The 17,304-nt window shown below is 37.7% G+C and overlaps 2 protein-coding genes across 2 annotated transcripts; one reads left to right on the forward strand and one right to left on the reverse strand.

Moving 5' to 3' along the window:
* Nucleotides 1-6,869: 6,869 nt before the first annotated feature.
* Nucleotides 6,870-8,786, reverse strand: LOC131437972 (26S proteasome non-ATPase regulatory subunit 5). Its single transcript, XM_058607685.1, has 5 exons — nucleotides 8,659-8,786; nucleotides 8,432-8,603; nucleotides 7,631-8,379; nucleotides 7,384-7,564; nucleotides 6,870-7,325 (listed from the first exon to the last, which is right to left on the reverse strand). The coding sequence occupies exons 2-5, from the start codon at nucleotides 8,599-8,601 to the stop codon at nucleotides 6,962-6,964; spliced, it is 1,464 nt and encodes a 487-aa protein (XP_058463668.1). The 5' UTR covers nucleotides 8,602-8,603; nucleotides 8,659-8,786; the 3' UTR covers nucleotides 6,870-6,961.
* A 5,283-nt stretch (nucleotides 8,787-14,069) lies between these two features.
* Nucleotides 14,070-16,938, forward strand: LOC131437681 (zinc finger protein 85-like). The gene is made up of 3 exons (XM_058607185.1): nucleotides 14,070-14,532; nucleotides 14,589-15,753; nucleotides 15,891-16,938. The coding sequence occupies exons 1-3, from the start codon at nucleotides 14,191-14,193 to the stop codon at nucleotides 16,631-16,633; spliced, it is 2,250 nt and encodes a 749-aa protein (XP_058463168.1). The 5' UTR covers nucleotides 14,070-14,190; the 3' UTR covers nucleotides 16,634-16,938.
* Nucleotides 16,939-17,304: the final 366 nt, after the last annotated feature.

Consider the following 17,304-nt stretch of genomic DNA (forward strand, 5'->3'; position numbering starts at 1 on the left):
CTAAGAAAAATCGATTGTTGAAGTTTGAATAAATGGCACTGCTGCATGGTCCTAATGTTAACTGCTATAGAATCATTACATAACTTTCCTACAAAACATTAACATTAACGTAACTTTTAACACACTGCAATAATAAGAGCAATTCAATTGAGTATAAGAATTCGACACACAAAAACATATTGCTGGTAGTCAAACAGTTCACACCAACGTTTAATCGGTAACATTGTACAATCTACATGCAAATGACCTAATTTGGAAGCCAAACATTGCAAGATTATTGCAGCATATACTACAACTACTCTATTTTGTATCTGTAAGAAAAGAAACAAGCATATATTCTTAATTCACACACATACACACACAACGCGTAAAAAGTGAAGCAAAATACACTATCATACTGGAAAGAAGAAAAAAAACTAGAACACTGAAAAGCGGAAAAAAGTATTATGGATGAAGCATTTCAATTTCCTGCTTTGTAACGGAATCTTGTGTTTTTAATCAAATTTCTGTTCGTACGTTTGAATAAATATATATGTTTATGTAATGTGTTTACCGACGACAAAATAAGTTTAAAAATCGTTAGTTGCAGGACGACAACAAAAGATGATTCAAAAACTAAACTTTGATTTTTCTGTATCCATAAATGTTCTCTAGTGAACATGCCCTTTTTCTACTTTCTCCTGTGCAATGAGTTCGTCAAACGTGTGGAAAATAAATGTTTTTAAAACACTAAGAAGAGTAAGACAAACGAAATTTACTATTTACTTAACATGCACACTGGCTGTCTTCATTCGCAAAAACGTCTTATGGCTTGCTTATTTTTTTTATTGAAACGGGCAGTGATTGTTCCTTATATAGCATGGAAGTTGGTGTTTCACAAAACGTTTCTTGTGTAAAAAAGTAATATTTGATACAAATGATGATAAAAAAATATGCGCAAAAATATACAAAAACATGCAGAAAATATAAAAAAAAAAACATATTAAAAAGTCTCTATTCTCTTTTTTTCTTTGATGACATTATTCTATGCTCTCCCGTACAAATTGACCCATTGCTTTTACTGTGTAGTTAAATTGTCCCACGACAAAAAAGGTGTAACTGCTAATGAGATTCACTTTGTTTGCTTTCATGCAGAAAAATTAATTTTCGATTTAAACATATTACGCTTTTAATTCAAAGATATTTTATTTTAAATCAACGCCAATTTTCATTTCATTTTTATTGAAATACATTTGATGTTTACTTCAAAGCTAATAATAAATTGAAATATATTGTGCATCGAATATATATTTTAACACAATTTGGATCTAATTTCATTTCACTTGGAATCAAATACAATTGTTATTGGATTTAAAGTAAATAGGTTTTGTCTCTACAATCAGGCTTTCGTGCGATTCTGTGTAGATTCAATGAATTTCTGTTTTAATTCATTAAATTATTTAAAACGAATGTTTGACAGAATATCTCCAATACAACAATCACCGTTGTTTATGGAAACAAATACTTTGACGCGCGTGCAATCTAGTTTGATCAAAGCAGACCCTGTCAGCTTGGAGCGAAATCAATCTTCAGTTCAGCAACGCCATCGCACGGTGTCACATTCAACATATCATGTCAATTGTATGGGTGAGCAGTGCTGCTATGTTGGCGCGCACGAATTTGACATTTTTCTTCCCTACTTCTGTGTACGAGATTCGATGCGAACTCGCCTGAGGGCGCCATGCTTGCAAAAAATGTTGTTGCCAATGATTTGTTCGGGAAATGTGAGTGCTGGATATCTTGTTAATATGATGTCTTTGATCAAAGCAAACCTGTCAGAGTGAGCGCAATGTGGTAAAAATGCATCACAACCAGTGCTGTAAAACTTCATTCAATTCAATTGAAACTGAATGTGGAACACATTCTCTCTAATGCAGTAAACTTCACTCTCTGACATACACAATGTTTGCTGGCGGCACGAACGGGCAGCTTTCAGTTCATCACTCGTTTCTCTTCAATCGCGGTTCAGTTTAACCACCGTCAGTTGATCTCTTGAAGTAACAAAATATCTCTTTCAATAGTGTGAGAGCGGCCTTCAAATGAGGTTCATGTAAACATTCGAATTGGTTCAAGATAATAGATGATAGACAAACCAGATAACTGAAATATCAATCACAGAATACACATAAATTAATTGTTTCCTCCTTCAGTTTTCATTTTTAATACTTTACTCCATTTATAATTCTATTCGTTTGAACTTACTTACTACCAAGAGCGAAGGCAATGAAGGAGCACTCGAAACTGAGCAAGCAAAACTTCAAATGACTAGGTACGATTAATCAACTGACGATGAATTCCGGGAGCTTCACTTAAAAATGGCAACAAAAGTCAAATGAATTAGTAGGGATATGCTGACGATCGGCTGCCATAAATTTCATTTTCATCTTATATTATTCGATTGAAAATAAAATTTTACAGCACTGATCACAACTTCCGGTTCCTGAATCACAAGATGATGAGTGTTGAAAAATTTTCAAACAGTTAGAAAAGCGACGACTTAAAAAATTTCTAATCTGATCTTGGATCGCTTTCGAAAGTCTGGTTTTGTAAATTGTAGGATGATCCCACCCTTCATGTGATTGATGAAGCAAGAAAACTGAGACGATATCAACAAGATTGGTATCAACATCATTCCGATTTGTTGGTCTGGCTAGTTGATCACTCATTTACTCATTTAATAAGTATGATCAGCTTTAAAATGCCCAGATGGCCGGAACACGCAATATTAAATCTTAACAAAAGTAGTGTTGAATATCTCATAACTAATAGCAATATTTTATTTAATGACAATATTTTAGAATCCAATATTCTCTTGTATTTGATTCAAGTACGGCAAATTTTATTAAACATTCATGAATTTGAAGCTAAGACTCAGTATATTTGCTTCAGTTGAATTCAAGAGTCAAAATGTTTAATTCCAATCATTCCAATATATCGTATTACCAAAGATAAACTCAAGATTACAATGTCCCATACAGTTCATCCAAAAATGTTGGATCAGTAATCGTGAACCAGTGAACTTAGTAATAATGCAATGTTGTAGACCCTTCGTTATGAAGCGTCGATAGACATTGGAAAAGGACGGTAAAATACCATAGCAACAATACAAGTTTGAAAGGAAGTAAACAATGTAAGCATATAGCACACAATATTTTGTTACTTCCACTTTAATGCCTCGTAAGATAAGAATATAACAAATTATACAGATTCTTAGTAATAATTCTAGTTGTTTCTTACTTTCCTGTTTCAACATCCACTCGATATGCAGCAAAATACCGCGATTCCTTTCATATTGCAACGCAAGATTAATTGCACATAAACAAACATTGTCATAGTTACGACGCATGTAGCGATTCGACGCTTGTTGTTTTGTTTCTAATAACAATTAAACTGCAACGGACGGTGAACCGATTTCATTGAGGGGTCCAATTTGAATGGTATATGAAAAATCATAGACTACACTGAGGTCTTTTTTTATGCGGTTTTTTTATGCGACTTTTTTATGCGAATTTTCAGAGTTATGCTTTTTTTTGCGAAGTTTCAGAGTTATGCGGTTTTTTTTATGCGAATTTTCAGAATTATGCGGTTTCCTTTCTGCGGTTTTTTTCATGCGAAGTTTCAGAGTTATGTGTTTTTTTTTTATGGGAAGTTTTAGTGTTATGCGGTTTTTAAGCGAATTTTCAGAGTTATGCGGTACGTAAACTCGCATAAAAAATACTTCAGTGTATTCCATCTTGAGTTTATCTTTGGTATTACTTCGTATATGTATCTAAATAAATCTTCTCCCGAAATCAAAAACAGATATATAATTAATAAGAAGGTCGAAGACATGCCTTAAAGTAAACAGTAAACGTAATAAAATGTAGTACAATATCAGTTCCAGTGAAAAAGTCTGTCGCAAACACTCGTAAAAGGCACACCGAGAACTACGTACATAAGGGGCTGTCCATAAAAGACGTCACGCTTTTTTTTGACGATTATTGACTCCCCATCCCCCCTTTGTCACAAATTGTCACAGAAGCAAAGACCCCCCACCCCCCCTATGTCACATGTCACGAATTCAAAATAAATCAAATTCATCTCAATACATTCTCAATATGTATGACAAACCATACAAATATGAGGGAAAATCGATTTATTACATGCTGTCATTACATTAAAAAATATCCTAAAAACTACAAAATCATCGGAATTATTTTATTAATATCAATTATATTAATTAACAAAAGTATTTGGTTGGAATTGATGAAACATTTAAATCATCTGTTTTATTCCTCCTAGGGGTACACAGATATATTATTGTTTTAGGTAAAGAATAATATTTCCTTAGTGTAGCATACAGGGCTGAGAAAATAAAGACCAAACCTCATCAAAACGAGATCACTGCCGGAGAATCCTTTCATTATCAGTTGATCAGTGGAATTTAAATCACATCGATCAATATCGGTACTGATCTTCCGTCACACAATGGGTAGTGATTTTAAGCTAAAATGATTCTTGATTTATGTAAGTTCAATCATTGGATGATTCGATAAGCTTTGATGTTGGTGGAGCAAAATCACATATGATCAAGATAAGATATGACATGATCTACGTCTGAAATCGTTGATCTCCCGCCCTTTTTCAAATGGAGTACAATTGAATAAACTGCATCAGAATCAGATAAGAGAAATTCGTATGATATACTATTATCAATGCTAGAAAATCAAATTACACTGAGGTCTTTTTTTATGCGGTTTTTTTTACGCGACTTTTTTTATGCGAATTTTCAGAGTTATGCGGTTTTTTTTATGCGAAGTTTCAGAGTTATGCGGTTTTTTTTAAGCGAATTTTCAGAGTTATGCGGTTTGCTCTTCTGCGGTCTTTTTTTATGCGAAGTTTCAGAGTTATGCGGTTTTTTTTATGCGAATTTTCAGAGTTATGCGGTTTTTTTTATACGAATTTTCAGAGTTATGCGGTTTTTTTTTATGCGGTTTTTTTTATGCGGTACGTAAATTCGCATAAAAAAAGACTTCAGTGTACTGAAAATATTGTCAGTGCATAACTTAAGTTAAACCGTTTGAAGGTATCTTTTTCTGTTTTACTCATATTAGGCAAAATTTATTAATTTCGCTAATTTACTCGCTCCTTCGTGCACTTTTGCTGATCACAACAGAAATGATTTCCTGCATCATTCATTTCCGAATTTACAAGAAGAAGCTTTTACATCAACAAATACAAGTTTCCCTATAGAATGTAAACGTTTATTGTGGAAATTTTTTCAGGAAATAGGGCAAAGCAGTAATATAATTAGGTATTTCAAAATGCGCTCATTGAAAATGTTGGACGTCACATTCCAAAAACCTCACCCCCTCCCCCCTGTCACAAAAGGTCACGTTTTATGAAACACCCCCCTCCCCCTTGCGGCGTGACGTCTTTTATGGACAGCCCCTAATCCCGAAATGAAATCCTGGGTACGGGCATGATTAGAGTATAATTTTAAATTTGAATTTTTACCATGACATATCTGATTCAAATACATTCAACGTACTGTAACAAGCATTTGAATTTAAAAAATTAGATTTAATTCAATAAAATTTTCTAATTTGCATTGCCACACTAAATTTAATTCAATGAGAGCTTAATTTGATTCAAATTTGAATTCAAAACATAGTTTTGTTTGATTCAAACAAATGTTTGAAGCTGATTTAAAGACTCAATATATTAGGATCTAATATCTTCTATTTATCGGCGTGTTCTCTTTCGATTATTGCGGAGCTGCTATTGAAATTTCTACAAAGTTATCAATATCAATCAAAATTTTGTGGTTTGGCTTGGAAATTATGGGATAAGTTAGGCGTCAAATATTTATCTGGTAATTCGCGAACGAAAATGTAAATAAAAAGAAACCCCGGGCCCATCAACAACTGCAAACTCACCCCGATTCTGAATTTCGTTCGAATCGGATTTTGTCGATCGGATGCGAAATTTTGCATTCTGTAGTTCGATCGAGTTCGAGTTTTCCATACAAAATCTTTACTCGATCGAATTACAGAATGCAAATTTTGACATTCGATCGAAGTAATCCGATTCGATCGAAATACAGAATACGGGTGACTATTACAAAATTAAAAACTTATACAAGATGTCCACCCCTATTCTGTACGTCGATCGATTCGAAATATGCCAATCGAATGGGCAATTTCCATTCTGCATTCCGTTCGAGTTGGGTATGAACTCGAATATCATTCGTTCGAGTTGTTAAATTTTCGAACATTACTCAATCGACTTGCGTACGTATTACTTCTGTTCGGTTTAGAATCGTTCTAATTTGTTTATACAAATATGACGGTTTCGTTTACTAAGGAATAATGTAAATAATATAGAACGTGTAAGTAGTGTAGACAGCTTTGATGGATAGTGTTCGAAATTTCAAGTGTTCCCGAACGAGAGCCGATCGAATCACACAAGTCGAACGGAATAAAGAATACAAAATTCGAATTCGAACGAAAGTGTAGATTCTTTCGTATCACAAATCCGTCGGATTGCAGAATCGAGGTAGTTAAGCATAGCCAAAAGTGCTACACATATAGGAAAAAAAGTAATGATGAATTATATGTAATACTTCGATTAGCTATTCACCCCTATTCTGTATTTTGATCGAATCGAAATATTTCGAACGGATGTGAAATATTTCATTCTGTATTCCGATCGAAGTCGAGTTTTCCAAACAGAATCATCACTCCCTCAAATGCAGAATAGAAATTCTCACGTTCAATCGGACCTCTGACTCAACTAAATGCAGAAAAGGGGTGATCGTATCGGTACCGGAGACAAAAACAAATCGAATATTCAATCATTATTCTGTACGAGTACATTTTTATTTTCACTGCCACTTAAATGAGTACAACTTATGCTAAATGTATGAAAAACAAAACAAAATTTAGGACGCTCCTTCTACGGCAACCTCGGTAATACCTTGCACGTAGAAGGCACCTTCAGTAACATATTTCTTAAGCTCAAAAGTGGTCTGTGCATCGAAAACCGTCGACAACGAAAGCTGGCGGATTATTTCGTATTTGTCCAATATCACATCCTTATCAGCCTCCTGCTTACGATCAAGTATATACTCCATAAAACCACCGGTATTCAGCATGTAGATCTGTCCCCAACGATGCCCGATGATAGCATTGAGTAGTCCTAATGCAGCTCTTCTCATGTCCGGAAATGGATTTTTTATATAATCCATTATAAGGTTCAAATTTTCCTCCTCAGTCATATCATTGTACCAAGCCTGTGTGATAGTTCTGAAAAGAATCATTGATAAACTAATGTCCAGAATTGAACCAGTAGAGCAAAAGTTACGTAATCTGGTTATCTATGCTATCGATAGTGAAAAGCAGCTGTAGACAGTGCAAAAGCCTTTCTTTCAAATCGTTTGGTAGGTTCCTTATAATCCGACTGAAATATTTTAAGGTTTTTTTCAGCAATGCTCCATGCTTGTAGTGGATTTGTCGTTTCCCCTCATTCGAGCAAGCCATGCGACCTAAACGGTAAATAATAGGTACAGGTCATATTTTAATGTTTCCGAAAAGTCAACAAAATAACTGACCCAGAGTATCGTATGCCACTGGTAAAACGGATAAGTCTTCCGAAACTAGACTATCGAATAACAGAGTAATAATCTTCGGATAACCCTCATATATTTTTGACGGATGAATCGCAGCTATACTTCCATAAAATTTCATCAATCCCGGTATTAAGATTGGTGCCATGGGATCTTCGTCTAATTTGTCAATTTTCCTTAACAAGTTATCAAAAACACCGTTATTTTCAAGGTATGCCATTCCGTGATTATTCACGGCTAGTTCAGACAAAACTTGCAGAACATTTAACTGCAGTAGAACATCGTCCACATTCAATTCTCTCACCGCATGTTGCAGTAGCTTTTCCATTGAATCCAGTAGCTCACTTGATTGGCGAGCGAGTTTTACTGCTACTTCATACAATCTACATCGAATAGTTTCGTTTTTGCGAAGCAACGTTTCCAGGTTCTCCTGAACTCCCCGCAAATGAACGAAACGAGGCAATAACAATACGAGAAGATCGATCGACGGCGTTCCGACACTGGTCTCTTCGGAGGCGAGACATTTAATGACCAATAAAATCAAAGTTTCATTGGCGAACGAGTCCGGTTGAGATCCCAACAGGCGACGTAGTTCTCTCAAACCAAAAATCTGCACCTTTGGATTAACGTGACTCAACGATTTTTCGATCACGTTCTTAACCTCGGCGGGTTCATCGATGGATAAATTACTCAAACATATGGAGAGGATATCACAGGCCAACATGGTTTGCTCGCTGAAAATATGATGTAAGATTTTTTTGTTGTTGAGATGCCGATGGCTTTTACCTGTTAGCATCTTCCAAGCAATTCAGAAGCTCTGGCGATTTCAGACAACTGTGAGAAATTTCTGCATTATTCACCGAAATCAAGTTACTTTTTATTTCGGTTAAAGCTGTTTTTCTATTCTGTTCTAGATAAAGGTTTGCTAACAATTCTCGGCAGTGATTTTCGTCCATTTCTGTAAAAAATAAATAATTTGTAGTCGTTTTTTATCGAAATTCTAACAAACAAACTTTTAGATTAAGTGCAACTTCCTCCACTGTAATAGAAAATAAAAACAAAATTTCAACTGCACCCAATGACAGTTGGTTTGGTTTTCTGTTCGTCTGTTCTTGACTAGGACAGGACCTGACAATTGTTAATCCAATTTTAGGACCAATTTCGGACCAGCTCGTGATTGGTTGAAATTGACATTAGCAAGTACAAATTGTTGAAATCAATATTACTGCAGGGTGGTAGAAAAAGTGTTATCAGTATCGTCGGTAACAATGTAGCTTGATATTGGATATTTTATTTTTCGGGTCATCTTTTCAAAATTATAAATTTCAATAGGATTTAAGTTCAATTTGTTTTTAAGTCCTGTCAATGCGGAAATTATACGAGTACATTTAACAATCACTGGATGATACAAAGAGAAAGCCTGAAATCACGAAGTGTGATATGGACGAGAATATTGATTATGTTGGTTGAGAATCTATGGATACTTCTGTATGTTATTATTTTTCTCAAATAGAATATGTTGAATACTTTAGTTAATAAAGCTGCAAGAATTAATTACCCAAAATTGAGTGTTTTAGAAAAATTTTATTAAGCTGTTTCAACTAAACGTTTTCTTCAAAACAAACATCTGATCAAAATGAATCCAGAGCTATATTTTTGACCGATATAACATTTGTCTAAGTGTTTTCAAATGATAAATAATTGCATGTTATAAGGGGAGAAAGTTTTCAGAATGAATAATTATCTCTACTGGCAACAGTGATCGCGAGGCATTTATTATTTACAGCAGGGAGCAACCGGAATAAGAAGAGAAATATTTTTCTGGAAAAAGAAGCCAGTTGTCTGGTCCTGTCCTAGGTTCAGTGCTGTCAACTGTTTTTTCTAAAAATCTGTATTTGGCGGAAAAATAAATCTTTCTCGAAATATCAAACATCGATTTAGTGCGGAAACAGCGACCAAAAAAAAAAAGGTCGCTCGACCTGGTTTACCCCTATGGAATCCAACACAAAAACTTAAAATCGGTATTTATCTGTATGAAAATTGAAATATCGGTATTTTGAGAGAGCATATCTGTATTCCTGTATCGAGTCCAAAAATCGGTATAAATGCCGAGAAATCGGTATAGTTGGCAGCGCTGCCTAGGTTCTTGACCGCTAACGCACTGATCAAAAACGATAGTTATAATTGGAAGATTTTGGATGTCGAAATTCATAAATCAGAAGGGCGAAAGCTTGGACAGAACCCGAATAAATCGGAACCATACACTCAGAAAAATAGTATGGTAACTGTTACTATATAGAGGGCCAACTTGACCATGAGCGTATAGTGGTTTTCAGCTGAGTATGAAATCAGATGATTTCAACAATAGTCAAGTTTTATGAATTTAAATTCTAAAATAAGAACAACAAAATAATTTCATCAAACTCTATTTTATTTTCGCATCAAATCAAATGATAATATACCTGGTGAAATATTGCTTAGCATTGCTTGATAGCATCAGTTGATCCAAGGCTCTGTCCGGCGGAGTTTTTCCTGAAGCAGGAATTAGCAGCAGGAAAGAAATCCAAGTCCAGATGCAAACCTCGATACCCACCTGCGATTTTCCGTCGGAATTGAGCGAATTGAATCCGGGAATCAAATGATAATCTTCCTTTTCATCAATCGCTTGATGCTGTTTCTACAGCGACCGATAATGAATAATAAACCGTATACGGGATGTTGATTTCACTGGAAAACATAACCGTTGCCGGAAAATTTTGTTGAAAAATTGAATTTCAATGACGGAAACTAGTAAGGCTACAAACTTTACCTACCTGCAAGACCTACCAAAGTACACAGTCATAATGTAGAATATTTTATTCAAATCCATCACTGATGTGTTACCCATGTACGAAATTTTCTGCTAAATTGTAACTTTATGTGACAATAACAGTACACCCGTTCATTGACAATTTGTATAGTCAGCACAAATGTAATACATAGTAGGTTGATAAACAGTATACGATAATGTGCTTACTACATAAATTCTGTTGATATGGACTACATGAATAGTGTTTTCAAACTTCATAATCGTCTTTTAAACCATGTATCTATTTATGGTAACATTATTATATTGTGAACATATTTACTAGTAGTAATAACTATTTCGCTTCTCATCTATATCAAGGCTCGAGAGCAATTTCACCTTACTAGAAATTGTGATTTTAACTATTTGTTCTTATATTTGAGATGACCATGCCAGAAAAGTCATAAATACAAATAGTTTAGTCAAGTCGTAGTCTTTGTTGTCTAGTAATTTATACAATACAAATGGTGAATAGTCATATATCATGATTGTTGACACTTTTTAAGCGTATAGTTGAAATGACACTGAAAAAAAAGGTTATGGTTACTATGGTTCTTTTCTTAGTGTACCTTTATGTCCCCAGAAATGGTATTTCGAGGATAAATTATTGTTCCGTTCCCTTTTCTCCTATTGTTTAGAAATCGATAAATCGATGTTTCGGGTAATCTTATGGTCAGGTCCGATTTTACAATATACCATAAAACTTGGCAATTTTCGCGAACAATTTTTAGCGACAGTGTCAAATAGAGACTCTTGAAGCGACTCTTGAAGACGGCTGGAGGAATATAAGATCCGCCGTGAGTAGCACTGATTCAACCATACTAGGTACGAGGTTATCGAATCGAGGAAATGACTGGTTTGACGGCGAATGTCAGCAGTTGGTCGAAGAGAAGAATGCAGCAAGGGCGAGGATGCTGCAACACCGCACTAGAGCGAACGAGGAACGATACAGACAGGCACGGAACAGACAGAACACGGTTTTCCGAAGGAAAAAGCGAAGCGATGGAACCGCTGTACCGCGCAAATGATACACGGAAATTCTATGAGAAGTTGAACCGCTAACGTAGAGGCTTCACGCCACAGGCCGAAATGTGCAGAGATACCAGTGGTAACCTTCTCACGAACGAACGTGAGGTGATCGACAGGTGGAAGCAGTACTATGACGAGCATATGAATGGCGAATCACAGGATACAGAGAACGACACAGGAATCAATCTAGGTGCACGCTCAGCCGACGACAGATTCCCAGCACCTGATCTGACGGAGATAAGTAAGGAGATCGGTAAGCTGAGGAACAACAAAGCCGCGGGCAATGACCAGTTACCAGGCGAGCTGCTCAAACATGGAGGATAGGCACTGGCTAGAGCGCTGCACTGGATGATTTCTAGGATTTGGGAGGAGGAGATTCTGCCGCAGGAATGGATGGATGGAGTGGTATGTCCCGTCTACAAAAAGGGTGATAAGCTAGATTGTTGCAATTCCCGCGCAATCACATTGCTCAACGCCGCCTACAAGGTACTCTCCCAAATCCTTTGCCGTCGTCTATCACCAATAGCTAAGGAATTCGTAAGGCCGTACCAAGCGGGATTTACTGGATCCCGCGCCACTACGGATCACACATTCGCGATAAGACAAGTACTCCAGAAGTGTCGTGAATACAACGTACCCACGCATCACCTATTCATTGACTTCAAAGCGGCATACGACACAATAGATCGAGAACAGCTATGCAGATCATGCACGAATACGGTTTCCCGGATAAACTGACGCGGTCAAAGCAACGATGGATACAGTGATGTGCTACGTCCGAGTATCTGGGACGCTCTCGAGTCCTTTCGAGTCTCGGAGAGGGCTACGTCAAGGGACTTTCTTGTATGTTCAATATTGCCCTGGAAGGTGTGATTCGAAGAGCGAGGATCGACACGAATGGCACGATCTTCCGAAAATCCGTACAACTTTTTGGCTTCGCTGATGATATTGATATTGTGACACGTAACCTTGAGAAGATGACGGATACCTACATCGGACTGAAAGCTGAAGCTAGGCGTATCGAACTAGCCATAAATGCGTCGAAAACAAAATACATGAGAGGAAGAGGCTCTAGAGAAGAAACACTACGCCTCCCACCACGAATATTGATAGACGGTGACGATATCGAGGTGGTTAACGAGTTTGTGTATTTGGGCTCACTGGTGACCGCCGAAAATGACACCAGCAGAGAAATACAGAGACGTACTTTGGCAGGGAATCGTGCGTACTTTGGACTCAGAAAAATCCTTCGATCGAGAAAAGTACGCCACCGCATGAAATTGACCATCTACAAAACGTTTATTAGACCGGTTGTTCTCTATGGCCACGAGACCTGGACTATGTTGGCAGAGGACCAACGCGCCCTCAGTGTTTTCGAAAGAAAGGTACTGAGGACCATCTATGGCGGAGTGCAGATGGTAGACGGAACGTGGAGACGGTGTATGAATCACGAATTGCAACAGCTGCTAGGAGAACCATCTATCGTACGGACAGCTAAAATCGGACGTCTACGATGGGCTGGGCATGTTATAAGGATGTCGGACGACAGCCCAGTGAAAATGGTTCTTGAATCTAATCCGACTGGTGCAAGAAGAAGAGAAGCGCAGCGAGCAAGGTGGATCGATCAAGTGGAGGGTGATCTCAGAAGCATCCGTGCCTTGAGTAGCTGGCGACGAGCAGCCATGGACCGAGTTATGTGGAGACGTATTCTTGATACAGCAAAGGACACCCCAGGTCTATAGCTGTTGGGTAAGGTAAGGTAAGTCAAATAGAGATAGAAAAAAAACACTTTAAATGTTCTGCGTTGCTCTAGCTTCAATTATTTAACGTTGATTTCTATTCCATCGATGAATGTAAAGCTAATAGATTTGATTGTATCCTAGAGGAAATCTGCCGCTTTATGCAACTGAGATATAGCTTTATTCAAGTTAGTCATGATTTTTTTCTCATAGTATATTCCATATTTGTGTCACTTTAGGAACCATTCATAAACCACGTAGACCAAAATTTGGAACTTTGGAGCCCTCTCGTAGACTTTTCGTTTTCCCATAAAAAACATTATAGAAACTTTGTTAAATCTATTTTCATTGGGAAATAGTGCCATCATGTCATCTTAGAAAAAAAACGTTCAACGTGTCCTTCGTTGGTCCAATATATTGGTCCAATGAACGTCTAATCAACCGTTCAACAGACCGTTGAACCGAATGCCATTTTTTTCCTTCTACAAACCCGAAGACAGAGGTCCATTGTTGAGCCATTTTTAATATGAGAAGTTGGAGCCCCGTTGGACTAGTTTTACTGCCGAAGTTTTTTTCCACTTATTTTTCTAAATTTACACTACATATCTTCACGTAGAGTAAAAACAACGAATCGTTCCAGCAAATTGAACTATTATTTCGTGCAGTATGTCGTTCAACAAACGCTCAACGACCAACAAAATAGAACTGCTTGCTGAGAGGGAGATGTGGCAACACTGACGAAAAATTAGCCATTTTCAAAGTGTAATCGTTACTCGAGCGTCACTGCTGTCAAAACGGATGTCAAATTTTAACCGTGCGGCTCGGTGCTCAGCTTTTCATGAGTCGCTTCTGCTCTGGTGCTCGGCTTCCTGTTTAATGCACAGCGAAAAAGTAAATTTTCTCAACATAAAAATCCTGGTGAATCGATTAAAATGGAGACTCGTTCAACGAACAATGTTTCCAGTATAAATTGCGCCGATAGAGGTCCGAATATCTGTCGGATTTGTTTGGTCAGTGGTGGTGCTCTACTCGAAAATGACTATTCCAAGGGAATGGATTCGATTTTCAGCACTGTCGGTGAATATGAGAATAAAAGCTTGTACGGCATCCTGGTGACTGTTTGTAATCCGCTCGGTCAGCGAGAGATGCTGAAAGGGGTACCAGAACGAATCTGCCGCAACTGCAAGTGGCGTTTACTGTCTGCCTATGAACTGTACGAGACTTGCTTGCGAAGCGATGACAAAATGCGAGCGGCTGTTGAGGCCAAAAGACAGGTAAGCAAACCGACGTGGTAGAAAAATGATTTTGTTTCTAAGCTTTAGTTTTACAGCAAGAGCAACCGCAACAGATTCAAATCAAGCAAGAATTCTCGGATCGTGATGAGCAAGAGTACACTCATGATGTTTCCGCCGGTTTTGAAAATATGTCGGCGTTCATGTCTGAGAATAGCTACTATCCTGAAGCGGAGAGTACACATTATATAGAGCAATCAGCCGATTTGCTAGAGGAAATGGTTCCGGCAATTGATCCAAACGAATCATTGTTCGAAGAGCACTACAAATTAAATGAAAAGGGAAATCATAGCTGCGGAATATGCAATCAAGAGTTTCCATATAAAAGTACTTGTCGGACCCATATTATTGTGAAGCACGATCCCTCAAAGCCGTTCAAATGTGACGTTTGTCACTTTACGCTAACGACGGAAATTCGACTTATCAGACATAAAGCGACAACTCACGGCGTTGGTGTGTTAAAAATTGAAGACGCTGTGCCAGAAGAATCGACGGGTGATACAATATATACTTGCAAGATTTGTTCCAAAGAATTCAATTCGATTGTGCGTTTTAAACGACATAAGAACGTTCACGTGGCATACAACAGGCCATTCAAATGCGAAATTTGCTTGTATCGATTTCCGACCCGAGCTCAGCACACGCAGCATTTGAAGACACACCAAGAAAAGTCGGACGATGGTGAACCAGGATCCGAGCAAGAAGAGTGGAAGTGTGATCACTGCGAAGAGAAGCTTCCTGGTAAGCGAGCTCTCACAATGCACACGCGTCGATTCCACCCGGAAACACTTCAGAACGAAAAAGATAAAAATGAGTACAAATGTATCATCTGTTCCGAGGAATTTGCTCGAGAAAGTGTTCTAAATACGCACATGAAAATGCACGAACTGCTGGCACTAGAAAAGGAGAAAGAACAACGTAAAGCGCTAGAATTGCTGATGAAGGCTGAACTGCAAGCTGCTAAAAAGGAGTCGGAATTATACACCATTCCCGCCGTCGATAGTAACGAAAACAATGCTACTGCGAATACCAACAACAACACTGTAAATGCGAAGAAAAAGAGCGACGCAGACGTTGCTTTTGTCTGTATGGTTTGCGAGGAGGAATTTGAAGAGCGCGATTTTTTGCTGAAACATCAGAAAAAATTGCACAATGAACTGCAGCTCAATATTGTGCCCGGTGGTGTTGAGAATGCTGATGATGGTAAGTGCGATTTTGTTGTAACCGTTGTTGCATTATGAAGTACATTTATTTTGAACTGTTGTCAAAAATATGCCCTGTAAAGTGAAATCACCACGACATTTGATACCGATTTTTTTTTAAATTTTTTTGTTCAACAGCAGACGCATCAATGGGTCTAGAAAAGGAAGACGAATTTAACAATGACGCATCAAAAGACTCTCCTGAAGATGAACCAATGGTCGTTGATATCGACCCGGTCGAGCTGATGTCGCAATCACAGTCAGAAAATGACCCGGCAAAAAATTCTGCTGTGCCACCAATAATGCCGAAGTGTCATCTCTGCCAAAAATCCTTCATGTACAACTGTCTGCTGCAGACTCACATTAAGAAAAGCCATAGCGAGTCCAAGCCGTTCGAATGCAAAGTGTGTCACATGCGGTTCGGCTATCGGGGAACTCTTCAGAAGCACGAACTGCTACATTCCGCACAGAACATTCGTCCGGGTGGACACGGTTCCATTATGTACAAATGCAAAATTTGCCTTGCAAAGTTTTTGGAGCTCAAAGCACTTACTTTCCATTTGCGAAGTCACCGCAATTCGTTGCATGTGGAACCGACCCACACGAAGAAGATTGAGATATTCCAGTGCACCTACTGTCCGCAAATATTCAATGACAAAGAAGCATTCGATGATCACCTGATGAAAAATCATCGCCAGATGCTACCTCAGCAGACTACAACCAAAGTACAGCCGACGTCTGCAGCAGCACCCGCACAGACCCAAAGCCACCATCATTCTCGGAAAAATCCCGACCCGAAGCGATTGGCAGAGCGGGTACCAAAGGATGAGAAGGAACTGTTCTTCGATAGCCTTGCGATTGTCAAGGTTGAACGCCAATAGGAATCGGTTTTAAGCAATTAAGATTGAAATGCGTGCCTATTTGTAAGCACATGTACACTGTATGTAAGGAAGACAAAATGTTTCATTCGTAGTACTGGTTAGTACATAGGTTTTATTAACTTTGAAGCCATAATGAAGTAGACCATTATATGATGCAAATATTTGACTAGCCCAGAGGATAGGTGTTTATGGTGTTACCGGAACAAATATTACAGGTGTATTATAAATCATTGACCTCACGAGATGTGGTATTTGTGAACGACTTGATAAGTGTATTGATAAATATACTAGAAATGTATTATGAAGTTGTTAATTTATTTGTAGTAGTGGTATCACAGCTTTCTGTAAATTTATTCTTAATGAATTTCGAAAAATAAAGTTTAGAATGGCTTCATTGGACTTTGGTTTTGATTATATGCAAAGATGAATTGAGTTTTTTGGAATACAATATATTCGTTAAGACAAAATACATTAGTTTTTATTCCTTTTTTAACATCGGCCCCTCTTACCGGTATCACTACACGGTGAAAATCAAGTGAAGTGAATGAAGGTCATTATCACGAAAGTCGATTCAGAGAAAAAAGTTGATCGACCAGCCTTGCTCGCTGTACTCCTCTTATTCTTGTATCTACCGGATCAGATTGAAGAAGATTTTTCACTGGGTTTGCTGC

Source organism: Malaya genurostris, chromosome 3 (genome assembly GCF_030247185.1).
Source record: "Malaya genurostris strain Urasoe2022 chromosome 3, Malgen_1.1, whole genome shotgun sequence".
Taxonomy (NCBI): Eukaryota; Metazoa; Arthropoda; class Insecta; order Diptera; family Culicidae; genus Malaya; species Malaya genurostris.